At 40.6% G+C, this 14,788-nt stretch overlaps 1 protein-coding gene across 8 annotated transcripts in view; it reads left to right on the top strand.

Moving 5' to 3' along the window:
• The window catches only part of Phkb (phosphorylase kinase regulatory subunit beta), a 174,183-nt gene that overhangs the window by 96,125 nt on the left and 63,270 nt on the right, over positions 1-14,788 (top strand). For all 8 annotated transcript variants that reach the window (XM_075976785.1, XM_075976787.1, XM_075976790.1 and 5 more), the window contains one exon: positions 5,400-5,494. In XM_075976785.1, the coding sequence (XP_075832900.1) occupies positions 5,400-5,494 (95 nt within the window). The remainder of the gene's footprint in view (positions 1-5,399; positions 5,495-14,788) is intronic.

Below are 14,788 nucleotides of genomic sequence, written 5' to 3' on the forward strand. Positions count from 1 at the left end.
TTGCCTGCATTGGCCTGGGACAGTACCTTCCAGTACTACCAAAGCTTGTCAGAAGTTACGGAGTTTTCAGGTCAGGTCCAGCTTGTTTTCTGATAACTTTGGTTAACAGTGGTATCTTTAGTAATAAGGTACAAATTTCTAGTTCTGGTGGGCACCCAGTGGCCTGTGGGAGTCTCTGGGACTGTACTGACCAACAGTTCACCAAATGGCCTCACTTCTGGCACTGGGAGTTTTGTTTAACAACCCGTGGCTTCTGGGAGCAGGATTACCCGTGCAGACTATCCATCCGTGAAGAAGTTTCATTTTTTTGTTTTTTTTTTTTAATTTGGTGTGACTTCATTTTTTGAGACAGGATGTCACTTTGTAATTCTAGCTAGCTTGGAACTTGCTATGTAGATCAGGATTACCTCAAACTCAGAGAGCTGCCTGCCTCTGCTTCTCAAGGACTGGTATTAAAAGTGTGTGCTACCACACCCAGTCTCAAATTTTATTTTTAATAATATTTCCTATATAGCTTACAATCAATGTATGTAGGTTTCCACAAAGCTTTCTCGTGTCTTCTTAGTTTGGATTTAGCCTTTCTCTTACCCCCTTCTTGGCTTAAACCTTTTCGCCCTCTGTATTCCTCCCCGACATTCTGATCAGATCTGTTCTCTGACTTACCCTACTAAAGGTCTCTTCCCCTTCACCCTCTCTCGGGCCTTTCTGACTTCCTGGCCTCTGCAGACAGTCCAAGTTAGACACACCAATCTGGAAACTGAGAGAGAACACGCATGCAGTGTTTGCCTTCCTGGGCCTGAATTACTCACTCAGTATATTTTCCAGTTCCATCCATCCTCCTGTAAATTTCATTCTTTATACTTGAATAAAGTTTCATCATATATGTGTACAACATTTTCATTATCCATTCATCAGTTGGTGGACTCCTAGGTTGATTATGTTTCTGAGCAATTGTAAATAAACAGCAAAAAAATACGGGCGAGCGAGCACCTCTGGAGTGTACAAGTCCTTCAGATAAATGCCCAGGAGTGGTACAGACATCACATGTTAGCTCTTGTCTTACTTTTTGTGGAACCCCCCCCCCACCACACTGATTTCCATAGTGGTTACACCAGGTTACACTCCCACCAACAGTGTGTAGGATTACCCTTCCCCCACATCCTGGCCAGCATTTGTTGTCCTTTGTTTTATTAATGATAGCCTCTCTAACTGTGGCATCCAGGAGACTACAGCAGGTATTGTAAACATGTTGAGGATGTTTAGATTATTATACAGATGAGCGGCTTTCTTAGAAGTGAAACATTTTATTTAATTGCTACTTACTACTAGGGCTAGAGAATTTTCATAAAAACTATGCTAACATCCTTTTATTGATTATTTTGCTAATTTCTGTGCCTACCCACCTTACCTCTACTGGGAGGAGGGTCCAAAGCAGGCTCCCAATATGGTAGTGCCGCTGACAGTGTCCTAAATGACAGTATGGGCTCAGCTCAGGCTGGACTCTGGCCAGGTAAACAAAACTCAGCGTCCTTCAGCAGGCTTTTGAAGTGGGTTTCTGTTTGTTAGGAAAAGCCCTTAGTTCCCTAAACCCACCCACTACAGCTAACTACCCGTGGCAATGGGCATCTAGTTTCTGATTCACCCGAACAAGCCTATCCCAGTCCAGAGTCTCCTTGCTAGTCCCCAGGCTGTACTGACAAGGCTTTCTCCCACCAGTTGCTGCTCTCGGTCTCCACCCCGCTCCTAGACAGCCACATCAGTTTGGTCACCAAATAAGCATTCTTTCTACCCACCCAATGGGGGTTTGACTGCTTTCCTTTACAGTCTTGTCCTGGAAATACTTGATTACCTTTGAGGTTGGGCATTGTGTTGTTAAAGTAGAAATCCTCTCTTCTTTCATCCATGGTTTGTTGTAATGTTTAAATATTAAAATATAAATGACCATTTACCTACGTTTTATTCATTATCTCTCCTCATGAGAAAACTTAAGCCATTGAATTGACACCATGAGGACCGGTACCTATGTCTCCTGAGTGACAGAAATCATGATGGATTGGGGGGGGGGGGGTGCGGGGGTATGTGTGTGGGAGTGGTGTGGGTATGTGGTGTGCGTGTGTCTGTGTTTGGCACGTGTCATTACTCCTCTAAGGGCATTTGTCACTTTTACCACCGTGGAAGTTAATGCAATGACAAGGACAATTAGTGTGTCAATGCTTGCTAATACCACCAGTTTCGTTTCTTTTGTTTAGTGAGTCAGTCTAGGGAGGTTTCTGTATGTGAGTCCCAGGTACTAGGAATATAGGAATGAGGAGAAGCACACAGCCTGTGGAGTTCAGTGCACATTGTAGAAATGGAATGTGCACACGCACATAGAAGTAGCGCCCAAAGAAATACAGACAGCATGCAAACAGTCTGTTCAAGGGCCTGCTAACCACATGATTTATTATCTGTTTTAGTAGATTTAAGCTTGGGAAAGAATTTCTTAACTGATCTGTCATCACTTACAAATGAAGAATAAATAAATAAATAATTTCATTTCTATAGAACAACAGCGACACATTATAAAGTAATGCCAATTGTGGGATTTATTTTTACATTTTAATGATGCTACAAATGAACAGGGGGAATAATTTGCTTCTTTAGAATATGGGTATACAAATCAACCCTGATTCACAAACTAAACTGAAATCAACAAATTGTTACATGTAGATAACTACAATGAAGCCTGTGTTTGGTTTTCATTTTGGAAAAGAAGTTTTATCTTCCAAATAAAAGTACATCTGCTATATGATAGCTATGAACAATTCACTTAAGCATTAGTGTGCGAATTTTGTGATCTGTAAAATGAACAGGCTGTTAGAATTAATACATGCTCAGTGCTTAAACAATAGTAAGACCTTAGTAAGCACCTTTTAAGGGTTCCTGCCCTTGCTGATTTTTCTGCTGTTCGGAATATTTTCCCATTATTAATGAGAACTTCCAGCAGTTACTGAAATACCCTTTGGTGATTTTGTTTCTTGGACAACATTGCAGACATGCTTCTGAGTTACCACAAAATAGAACTATAATGGAAAAATATTCCCAAAGCTGCAGAGAATTTTACAATCATTACCTCCCTGGTCTGTTTTCAGAAGTACTCATTGCCTAAAAGCAGTACCTAAAGCATTGTGGAAAATGAACTGTCCTTTTTGAAAAATAAAAAATAAAGGATCTATGGATATAAGCACATTTGTACCAAACTCGGCGTGATATTGTTTTTTATATGGTCACTGTATAGCTAAAGATGAAAAGTAAAATGAGCATGCTCTGTAGGTTAATTGTAATAAAATACAGGGTGTATCAATGCATTTTAGTAGACGTTAATTTCAGTTTTTAGTGCTAACTCTACTCATGTGTAGATGTGGACATAACTAAGTTAATGTGCAAGTGCAAACATGTCTAGAGTGGAGATTGTCCTGCACATTTGCACAGTATCTCCCAACTCGAATCCCAATAAGTTATGCAGAATCTTATTTCAGGGGTGCTTACCTACTGCCAACCCTCCCTAAGTCTCAGGTGCTGGTGACCATCACCCAGGTGTGGTCTACAAAATGCTAGAGAAATACTGACTTAGGGCTCTCTTCCCCACCTGCCTGACCCCAACCCTCCCATCTAGATGTTGGCTTGCTTGCTCTGTACTTGGATTTTATCAAAAGTTGCCACACGGAACTGCCACATGGAAAGGGCTTCCATGTGCACTGCCACACGGAACTGCCGTTGTCTTATGCTGGTCATTTGTGTGTGTATTTGTGTGGTATGTGTATATGAAGGAGCATTTGTATGAAGCTGTGTGTATTTAAAGTCTCAGTCACTTTCTTTTTTCCAAATCTGTTCAGTTCTTCCTATGAGTGCCCTCCTGAGCCCGTTTACATAGTTTGTGTTATTGCAGGACGCTTCCATTTCACCCGGGCTATCTAGCTTGCGGCCATACATTTTGTATTTGCGTTACCACTTCCGTCTCTGAGTATTTCTTTCTCTGTCACTGTTCTTGATTGTGTATTTATTTTGGGGTCGGTTTAGCCATTTCCCAGTGTTATTTTACCCTTTTCTGTGCCTGGTTTGAATTTGATATTCTCTATTGTCTTTCTATTTCACTAATTATGACTTTCATCGTTTCCACTCTTCCGCTTTGGATTTAGTTTTGTCTTTTCACCCATCACCTGAAGGTGGGAAGTTAGGAGACTGGTTTTATATTTTAACTCTATTTAATATGTACATAAATGGTGGATATTTTCCCTATGAGCAGCACTTTTTCTACAGCTCCTAAATTTTGATGAGTTTATCTTCATTCATCTCATCAAAAGTGCACTGAACGATGTTTTCCCCTCCTCCTCTCCTCTTCCTCCCCTTGTTTGGGCATGAGGAATACTGGGAATAGAACCGTGTATATGCTAACAAGCGCTCTGAGCCTGACCCTGAAAGTATTTTCTGATTTCCCTTTGATTTTTTTTTTTGAAGTAGTAACCACCTTTAATCACAGAACTCAGGAGTTCAGGTCAGGAAGATCAGGAATTCCAGGTCATCCTCAGCTGTATAGAAAGTCCAAGACTAGCCTGGGTACATGAGATATGTCAAAAAAAAAAAAGCTTAAGTCACAGGCGTGATACCAATAGCCAAATAATTTTAGCATCCAGGAGGTTAAGTTGGGAGGTCAGGAGTTCAAGTACAAATTTGGCTAAAAAGGAAAGAAGGAAGGAAGTGAGGAAAGAAAGAAGGGGAAGTGAAAAGGAAAAGTGACTGAACAGACGTACCTCCAGCTGATAACTGTCTGGCTTGAGTGTTTGGGCACTGAACTCCTGCTGTGAACTCTGACCCACGCCCTCTAATCAAGCACAGCCTGGGACTGTCTCGCAGTGCTGACCTGCAGCGACCCAGGAATCCATCACCAAGTCATTAATTGTACTTATTTTTTTTTTTTGGAGACAAGGCCTTTTCTGTTTGTTTTTGAGACACGATCTCATGATGTTGGTGTGGAACTCTGTGTGTAGCATCCCAGACTGACCTTAAACTCACAATCCTTCTGCCTCAGCCTCCTGGGTGCAGGGATTACAGAGCTAATAGGCTAAAGAGACCTTGTCTCCCTTTGATTTTGCATTTGATCATTGGTTATTTATGAAGGTGTTACTGAATTTCCAAATATTTGTAAATTTCTGAAATGTCTTTGTCACTTGCTTCTTATTTCATTGCACTGTAGTGAGAGAATGACCTAGCACATCTTATCTCTCAGGGACTGGGCTGAGGAAAACAGATACTCGTCTCTTGTTGAGTGAGATTTCCTGTAGTTGTCTCTTTTGGCTCACAGTGTTGTGTATTTGGTGTGTTGTGCTTTGTTTATAACGTCACTTGCTTTCTTTTTGCAGTTGATGAGTTAATCAGTCCTAAAGACATCGACCCTGTCCAGCGCTTTGTCCCACTCCAGAATCAGCGTAATGTGAGCATGAGATACTCCAATCAGGTAAAGAGATAATTCAGTTCTTAATTTAGATTTATCCAAAGACATCGAAATGTTTGTTAAAGAAGCAATTTTATTCAAAATGTATTTTTTCTTGCTCCTTCTGTCAGAAAGACATCTTTTTACTTAAGATTAAGTAGCAAGGGTTATTTGTTGATAAGGAAGTCAAATTAAGTGTCCTCCATATAGACGTTTCCAGACCACAGGGATTGCAGACGTCATGGATGTGGTGCATGTGTTTGCAGGAGGATAGCATTGTGCTGTGGAAGCGAGTAGGGAGCCATAGGAGAAGGAGTAAGAGGCCACGGGAGAGGAAGTAGGCAGGCACAGAAGGGAGTATGGGACCACAGGAGAGGGAGTAGGAAGCCAGGGAAGGGAGTAGGAGGCCATGTGAGAGGGAGGTCCTATGCTTGATGTCTCCTCCTGTGTCTCCCTGACAGGACTGTGTACCTGGAGAGAGCTGTTCTTAGCACATTGTGCCATGTTCCGGGAAGGGATGGTTTTTAAGTTCTCATGTTTACCAGCCATGGATTTAGACTGTGTTGTGTCAACACACACTAAAGTGTTTGCAGTATCAGCAAGATTGATGTTGACTTGAGCAAACCCTCAACTATTAAATGATACCAGTAATGAGAACTGTTAAAATGAAAATGCTGTAGAATGTGGGAACTGCCTGAGGAGAAAGGAAATGAACCTGTGTGTGCCTGGGTTTCCAAGCAGTTAGCATGCATTTAATAAAAGTGGCATCAGCACTTGCTGGTGATATGCTTACAAATCCAAATGCTGGTTTTAAAAAATGCACGTATGCACACACACACACAGAGAGAGAGAGAGAGACAGAGACAGAGAGAGAGAGAGAGAGAGAGAGAGAGAGAGAGAGAGAATGAATGAATGTTAAAACATTTTTAAAAAGCTTTGTGTTAGTATGAAATAAGAAATTTCACTGACCTATTATCCTCTGTAAGGTAAGGACTGACCTTTATCTTATGCCAGTGTGTCCTGCCAGTGTACAGCCTGTGCCATGTGAGATGTTCAGGTTTACTTTAAAAGTATAAAATGAGGAGTCTATCTAAAGAGCAGAGTGCTGGGACTCCGCTATTGCCAGACTGTGTGTACATTCAGACTGTCATTTACACGATATTTCACGTGCTTGACCTAGTTCTCCAGGGTGACAGTATATTAAGCCTTTTCTTAAATTGAGGTGTAGGAGGAGATAGAACAACAAAGCCTGTTATAGGCGTGTGACTAGCAAAAGTACCCTTTTCTTATGCTTGGCATATGTCGGACAGGTTGCAGGCTGCCTGTGGATTACAGAACACAATATACTTGCAGTTCTTTCTCTCCTACTCGAGAAAGTTTGTTCAGAGCACAGAACAGTAAGGGTAACCTTAGAGAGTGTTTCCCGCTAACTACTTATATCAGAATATTTGCTAATTTTGCTGGAGGGACATGCCTGGCAAGCCTTCTAGATGCGTCCACTTCTTAGCTAAGAGAGTTCTCTGGGGTGAAGGCTGGGGCTCCTCTCCTGCAGCATGAGCAGAGAGTGTCTGTGCAGCATTAACCCGAGTTTCTGCGAGGGAGGATGAGGATTCCCAACAGAAAACTGCTGGGAACTAGGACTGCCCTCTCTATCGGCAGCAAGTCCTCTTGTGCTGCTTTCTTACCGTGATAGTGTGCTTGACATGCCTGTAGCCATTGCTGGGGCTGAGGGCATGAGACGTGGGGGTCAGGCATGCACCAGATATGCAGCCCTCTCTTTGGTTTGTTTTGGGACTGGGTTGTGACTGGCCATGTTGAAAGCTGTGAGTAAAGAGTCTCTCGGGATTGACCAAGTGCTCTAAGCTCTGCCAGATATTCTGAAGGTAAACAGAGAGCAGTGAAATACAGATGATGCCTGAAGAAGAATCTGCCGTGAACGGAAGGTGTGGCAGGAGGTCGCAGGTCTGCCTCTGGCCTTCACAAGTCGCTAGAGGCCACTGAACTTGGAAATGTAGTAGACACACAGAATTCAGTGTAGGGAAAGACTGCCGAATAAGACCATTAAAGGGAGAGGGGCTTTGGCTAGTTTTATGGAAATGAAGCTGAGCCTCTGTTCCCATGGAGATAAAGAGATGTGCTTAGTAATCCAACAGTGTATAGCAGTGCCACGCAGGAAAGATGCTCAGGTATCCTTGCCCATGACTCCTACCGAGTGTCAGTCATGTACACATTTAAGTAGTCAAAAATTTTAGCTATTGATCGAATAAAAAATAGCTCTTTAATTTGAAAGAAATAAAAGGCCACAGGAAATTACAGAGAAAGTTCCTAGGAATCCTTCCTCAACCCTCCCACAAGAAGTCACAGAGAACACAGAGTTTCCAGGAATCTACACCCTCAGATCCTGTGTACTTTATTAAACAGTATAAAAATCAGAAAACTAGCATCGGTGCAAGCTTTCGTTGAACCAGTTGCTCCCACACACATTTGTAGTGCTACATCCATCTACTGCATCACATGTAGCGTGGCGTCACTGCACGGTGAATATGTCACCACAAAGACTTCCATCTTAGGGCCATGCTTGCTTCTTTTGCTACCAATGTGTTCTCTTTTATCTTTATATTTTTTCACTTCAAGACTCTTAAATGAATATAGCCTTCAATTTGAAGACTGTCTTTTCGCACTTAATGTATAACTTAACACTTCTGTGAAGCCTTAACTAATTATTCTTTATCAATAAAAAATTGGGAGTCAGATATTGGGCTAAGAACCGGAAAGATGAGAGAAGCAGGGGAGCAGCCACCAGTGACTTCCTACCTCTTCTGTTTCTTCCTCCAAAGGGGCGAGATCCTCTCTCAGCCCCACCTTACTACTTCCTCTTTCCTATCTGTCTATAGTCCTCCAAACCTCTATGGTTAATTTTGGTAAGCTAGTAGCTAGCTCCACCCTCTGACTCCATGCAAGCTTTATTTGTCAGAACACAGTCAAAATATCACGCAAGTCTTCTGTAAGAGCAGCCAGTAGTTAAATGTATCTATGGTTTGCTCCTTTTCATGGCTGAGTTATACTCCACGGTATGACTATACCGTAGTTTATTTTACCATTGCCTTGTAAAGGACATGCTCTTGGGTGTGAATATTTCACTATTTCCCCTCTGGTCATTGAACGACAAGTCCAGTTGTTATAATTTCTATTCACCTACCAGTCTGATTAAAGAAATTCATTAAAGTGAAAGACAGTGCACTGTGCTTACCTCAGTCTGCCTTCTCATTGTTATTTCCTTCCAGTGTTATTTTCTGTTTCAGAAGCGTCTTTATATTATCTGTGGGTAACTCTTCCAGCAGCCAGTTCCATAGTTTCCATTTGTCAAGGAACATTTTTATGTTGCCTTCAGTACTGAAGTGTAGCATTTGTTTGTTTTAATATAGGAAGGATTCCTGGTCGATGACTTCCATAGTTTGAGATGAGAAATTCTGCCAGTTTAAAACCGTTGACTGTGTGTTAAGTCTCCTATGTCACTATTCCCAGCTGATAGATGAATCTACCTTCTATGTGGCTCTCTATTTCATGGAGCAGGGGTTGAATAGATTTGCCACACTCTGAAGCCACTGTAGGTATGCTTAACTATGCTCACATAGGAATTTGTACAGAACCGTGGGTATGCAACTGGTGCCTCTGTTGAGAAACTAGGACTAGGCTCTGCATGGTCACTGTTTTTGTGCCCTGCTCCTATGGTGAGAAAGAGTGCTTTCTTTTGTTCTCTTGGCTGTGTCTGTCTGTTGCTTTAAACCAACCTCTCCGGGACCCAGCCTAGAGAGTGCAGGGTCTCACAATCCCACTTGGATGCCAGTATTCAGACTCAGATATCTGAGCAGTGCAGCTTACCTGTTTTCAGAGTCTTTTGGAACCATCTGTCTGGGGCACCTTTTCCCTCATACCAGAATTTTTTAATGAATAATTTAAAGTCTTCTAATGAATAAAGATTTTGTGTTCCTTGGCCTTTCTCTAAAATTATTTTTCAAAACACTAATAATATCATTTAAAGTATTTTTCTAACAACTTAACACATAATTTGTACTTCATAAATTCACTAAAGTAAGTGTGTAGCTCAATAGTTTTTGCACTGTATGTACTAAAATCAATTTTACTTTTTGATTGCTCCAAAAAAAAACCAACTCCTGCACTTTTAGTCATGGTTCCCTCGCGGTGTCCCCATCTCTGTGCTTTTGCTTATTTGTATGATCTGTAATATTTAGTGACTGGCGTTTTTTCTCAGCATAACATTTTTAAGATTTATACCAGTCGCAGGACTTAACAACACTCCAATCCCTTTATGGTAGAACAACATGCCACTTTAGGTTTATGGTATATTTTGTTTAGGAACATATGAATTGTTTCTAAGCTTTGGCCTCCCAGTGCAGTCCCTGTGTTCCACATGCCTTCATTTCTCTTGGATATAGCTAAGAGTGAGATTGCTGGATCATATGCTAAGCTGCATTTGAACTCTCGGGGAATTGCCAGACTGGCTTTCATGTGACTACACTATTCTGCATTTCCTCCAGTGTGCGAGGGATTTCATTCTTCTACATTTGTACTAATACTTATCTCCTTGGCTTTAAGGTAGCGGGGGTGGTGAAGTTGTACCTAACTGTGTTTGATTCTCATACCCCTAGTTGCAAAAAATAATCATATTTTCATATGTTTGCTGGCAGTTGAGTTACCAAAATTCTCTGTGTCCCAGATGATTCCTTTGTATAACTGCAAACATTTTCTCCTATTTGGTAAACTATCATTCTACTTTCTTGTCATTTGAAGCATAGAAATTTTAAATTTTGATGAAGTCCAGTTTTTCTTTGATTACTTTTGTTTTTAGTGTCATGTCTAAAAGCCATTACCTAGTTGAAAATCACAACCTTGTAGCTTACGCCTGCCTTTTCTTCTAAGAATTCTGCAGTACTATCCCTTAAATTTAGATGTGTTGTCCATTTTTCCTGAATTTTTGTATCTGATATGAGGTAGGAATCCAACCTCTTTCTTTGCATGTTTAATCTCTAGTTGCCTTCATTTCTGAGTAATTTCTAACATACACTTCTAAGTGGAGTAAATATATACAATGGTCATCATTTTAACCATTCATAAAGCGAATAGTGTGTTGGCTTTAAATACGTTGGCAATATTTAATAGCCATCACCAACCACTGTCCATGCTAAAACCTTTTTAATAATCTTTGTCTCCAACAAAAACTCATTTAATGACAGCTCCCCCTCCCTCCACCTTGTAAGCCCTGTTATACTTTCTGTCTCTGAATTTGTCTATTATAAGCAAATAATGTAGGCAGAATCACACAATAATCATTCTTCTGCTTCTTGATCATTTCACTAAGCATAATTTCCAGGATAATTTTGTACTTTTCATTAATGTGGAGTTCCCGTTTCTTCCTGGTAGTTATTTTGCTATGTGTCTGGAGTGATTCATTAGCTGATTGTTTATAGTACAATAAATGTGCCGATTATTCTCAGACTTAAATTAAGTAGTCTCCTCCCCAATAAAAAGTGGAGAATGTAATTGGGAGGTTTTTCCTGGCTAGCCTTGTTCATGAGCCAAGTGTCTGCTAGGAAGCAATCCAGACCCACATCACTCTGCCCTTGGCGAATGCAGGAACATTAAGAGTGCTCTTTGCTGGAGCTTCTAGCTGCCCTGGAGGCAGTGCAAGCCTGTGTGTTTAATGCTGTGGAGGAAATGTCCTGCTGCATAGCCGACTAGCTCCCTGCGGAGCTGGGCACTCAGTCTGGGCGCCGTTCTCACTTCTCCCCCCTGTACTGTGTACCTCAGAGTGCCCTTCCAGTCTCCACTCTCGGTGGTGGGTCTGCGCTCGTGGCCAGCATCGTGGGTGTCACCCTCAAATCTAAAATTGTTTGGCAAGATTTAACAGGAGACTCTCCCTTCCAGCACTTCTGTTGCTGTCTTCTGTGGTCTAGGTTTTCAGTAAACTTTGAGTAATTTTTGTTGAGTGTTAAGGAGCAGTTACATAGCCAAAAGGCCATCTGTGCAGAAAGCTGAGTTTGCTGCCCCACAAAAAAAAAAAAAAAAAAAAAAAAGGTTATGGGGTTGGAAAGATGGCTCAGCAGTTAAGAGCATTGGCTGTTCTTCCAGAGGACCCAGGTTCAATTCTTAGCACCCACGTGGCAGCGCACAATTCTCTGTAGCTCTAGTTCCAGTGTACCTGACATCCTCATACAGATATGCATGCAGACAAAACACCAATGCACATGAACAGCAATTTTTTAAAAAGACTGTCTGGTCTCATAACTTAGTGTGTAAATTATATAACACTTCTCCCACATTATTTACAGCAATTTTTCCTTTTAGGTTCTTTGACAAGTTTATTCAGTTTTTAAAGGTTTATTGATCATGGATGATTTAGGAACATCTGCACTTTTCTTTGGGTTGGTTCATCAATATGACCTTAAATAATTAACCAACTTTAGACATAATTTCTTCTTCAAAGAAACAAAACAAGCTAACTCAATTAGCTTGGCAAAAATAAATAAATAAATAAATAAGGTGTTCCTGTGGGACCAAAAATCTAAATTTATTTACCTGTATGTGTGGGAGTAAAGTTTAATAGAGCATAGAAATTATTATGATTATCATAATAAAATAGACTAAAATAGTCAAGGCATCCACAGTGTTTCTGAAAACCCAGGCTGTCTATGCCACAGCCATGCAGGGGTTAGGCTTAGATAATTCTCTCTGTTCTCAAAGGAAATATGACTCTCTTATCAACACTATTTGTACCAGAGCCTATTAAAAATCTAAGTACCTTGATCAAAAACTTAAGAACTAAGGAAGTTGAATTGCATGTTTAAAGAGAGCTTTTAATAACATCACTCTAATTAACCTGCTGAACTTATTAAAATTAAGTCTCGGTTATAAGCATGATACATAATAAAATATTTCATGTGTAAGATGATTTTAGTCATGGATGAAATATGAAAGGGGAAACAGATCCAACTAAGAAAGTAAGATGTATGGCCCAAAGTAAAGATACACAGTGAGTAGTAGGCCTGGCTGTAATGGTCTGTCCTGTCCCTTTAAGAGACAAGCCCCGCCCCTCCTCTTTCCCCTTCCCTTCCTTAGCCAACTAAATAAATATCCTACCTCTGCATGGTGTGCCTATCTGTCTCTGTCTCTCACCTGACTCAGCTCCTTGTGGGACAGACTGACCTACCAAGGTCTCTCACCCATCATGTGGCTCCCTGCCTGGCACCTGCTGCCGCCCCTCGAGGGAACCACAGTATTTTATTTTTACCGGTACACTGGTACTGTCTTAATGATCATTTCTGATGCCTTACTCAACATCAGTGAGTGTCCTCATGCTTTGGAGACTGGCTTCGACAAGGATACCTACCACTTACTAGGGTAGGGCATGGGGGTTAGAAAAATAAAGGGAATAAAGACGCGAGTGAAAATAAAAAAGCAGAAACATAGGATAGTACCAAGAGGGAGTTGCAGTGAATACTGAAATCTGCCCACATCTAATTTTTTATACACTTTTATACCCCAATACAATGCAGAGGGTAGGGGGAGCAAAAGACTTTTAACATGATACAAAGGACAACTAGAACAGTTACTTGCTTCAGTACTTGAGACATGAAGTCCTTAATTTTTATTGTTTAGGCAGTGAGCCTACCCTAGACCAAGTGTCCTTGAAGGCAGTCACTTCCTTGGCCAAACCTCCTAATTCAAAAGAAGGAACAGAAGTATGATATAATTCTTTGACCTTTGGTCAGGGTGGAGTGGAACTACCTGTTTGGACCAAATGTCCAAAACACCAAGTAGCCACAACATAGATCAGAGTATGTGGCCACACTTGTTGTCAACAACTTTGAGCAAGCTAAAACTCTTTTATCTTTACACAAGGGGAAATTGGTTCACAGTTTTTTGGACTCTACACTTATGAATAAATTTATTAGCTTTACCTGGAACTTTCCTCTACCCTCCTTTATTTTTGCCTTGTAATGCTTTTCATTCTTTCTTTACTATTTATTTATTTATTTATTTATTTATTTATTTATTTATTTATTTATTCTTGGTTTTTCGAGACAGGGTTTCTCTGTAGCTTTGAAACCTATCTTGGAACTAGCTCTTGTAGACCAGGCTGGCCTCAAACTCACAGAGATCCACCTGCCTCTGTCTCCCGAGTGCTGAGATTAAAGGCCTCAACCCTTTTGTGTAACTTATTTTTAGAACAATGTAACAATCATCCTTACTTGCCTTGGATTTCCCTTGTCATCAGTTTTTACAGCCTAAGCTCATGTATAGTCATTATCTTAAATTATGAGCTCTCCCAGACGGTGGCTCCATGGTGATGAATGTGGATCATTTGCTGAAAGCAGCAAATACAGAAGTTGAAAGCAACCTTCCAAAGTGAATGAATATCTATCATAAATGGATAATGTCAAACACATTTGGATTCTGCTTGATAAACAGTGATGTTTGGAATACTGTTTGTTTTCTGGGTCCTTTGGAGTCAGTGACTTTATCCCTTATAAAACTCTGTTAAATATTTCTGTAAAATATCACATTCTTCCCCAAACATGATGCTTTTTGTGCTGTTCATAAAGACAGGGCGAAGTCCTTTGTTGTGCGTGCATACACACACACACACACACACACACAACACACACACACACACAGAAGCCCTTTGTTAAACACACACACAGAGGGAAGCCCTTTGTTAGGAACATGGTCATGCACAGACACAGACAGACACAGCACTTCACAAGACAGCCTTCAGGCAGACACAGATCCAGACTCACACACCAGACAGAGGATAGAAGACACAGGGAGGGTAAAGTTGAGAACACAAATCTGGAATCCTTCTTTGTTAAGTGACACCAAAGGAAATGGTTTCTTCATTTTTTTTTCCTTTTGGAGTTAATCACTTATATATTCAAACTGACTACAATCTTGTCTCAAAAAATACTGTAAATTCTTTATGAAGTATCTTCCTGAAGATTAAGCACTGAGTGAGTGAGTGTGTGTATGTGTATGTGTACATGCGCACACTTGCAGAAGTGATGCAGTGTGGTCTTTGTATCATATAAGCCTAGCCTATCTCTTCCATTTTCAACTAGGTCCTCTCTAAGCCTTTCTTTGTCTATTATATAGAAACGATAACTCCTGACTACAGTGTCACAAATGACAATGTATAGACACTTAAGAAAATGTGTGATGCATTGTAAGAGCTAATTAAGTGTTAGTTTTACTTTTATTTCAAATTGCATAACTAAGAGATAAGAAAAATATTGATAAGTC

This window comes from Microtus pennsylvanicus, chromosome 6, assembly GCF_037038515.1.
Source record: "Microtus pennsylvanicus isolate mMicPen1 chromosome 6, mMicPen1.hap1, whole genome shotgun sequence".
NCBI classification, from domain to species: domain Eukaryota; kingdom Metazoa; phylum Chordata; class Mammalia; order Rodentia; family Cricetidae; genus Microtus; species Microtus pennsylvanicus.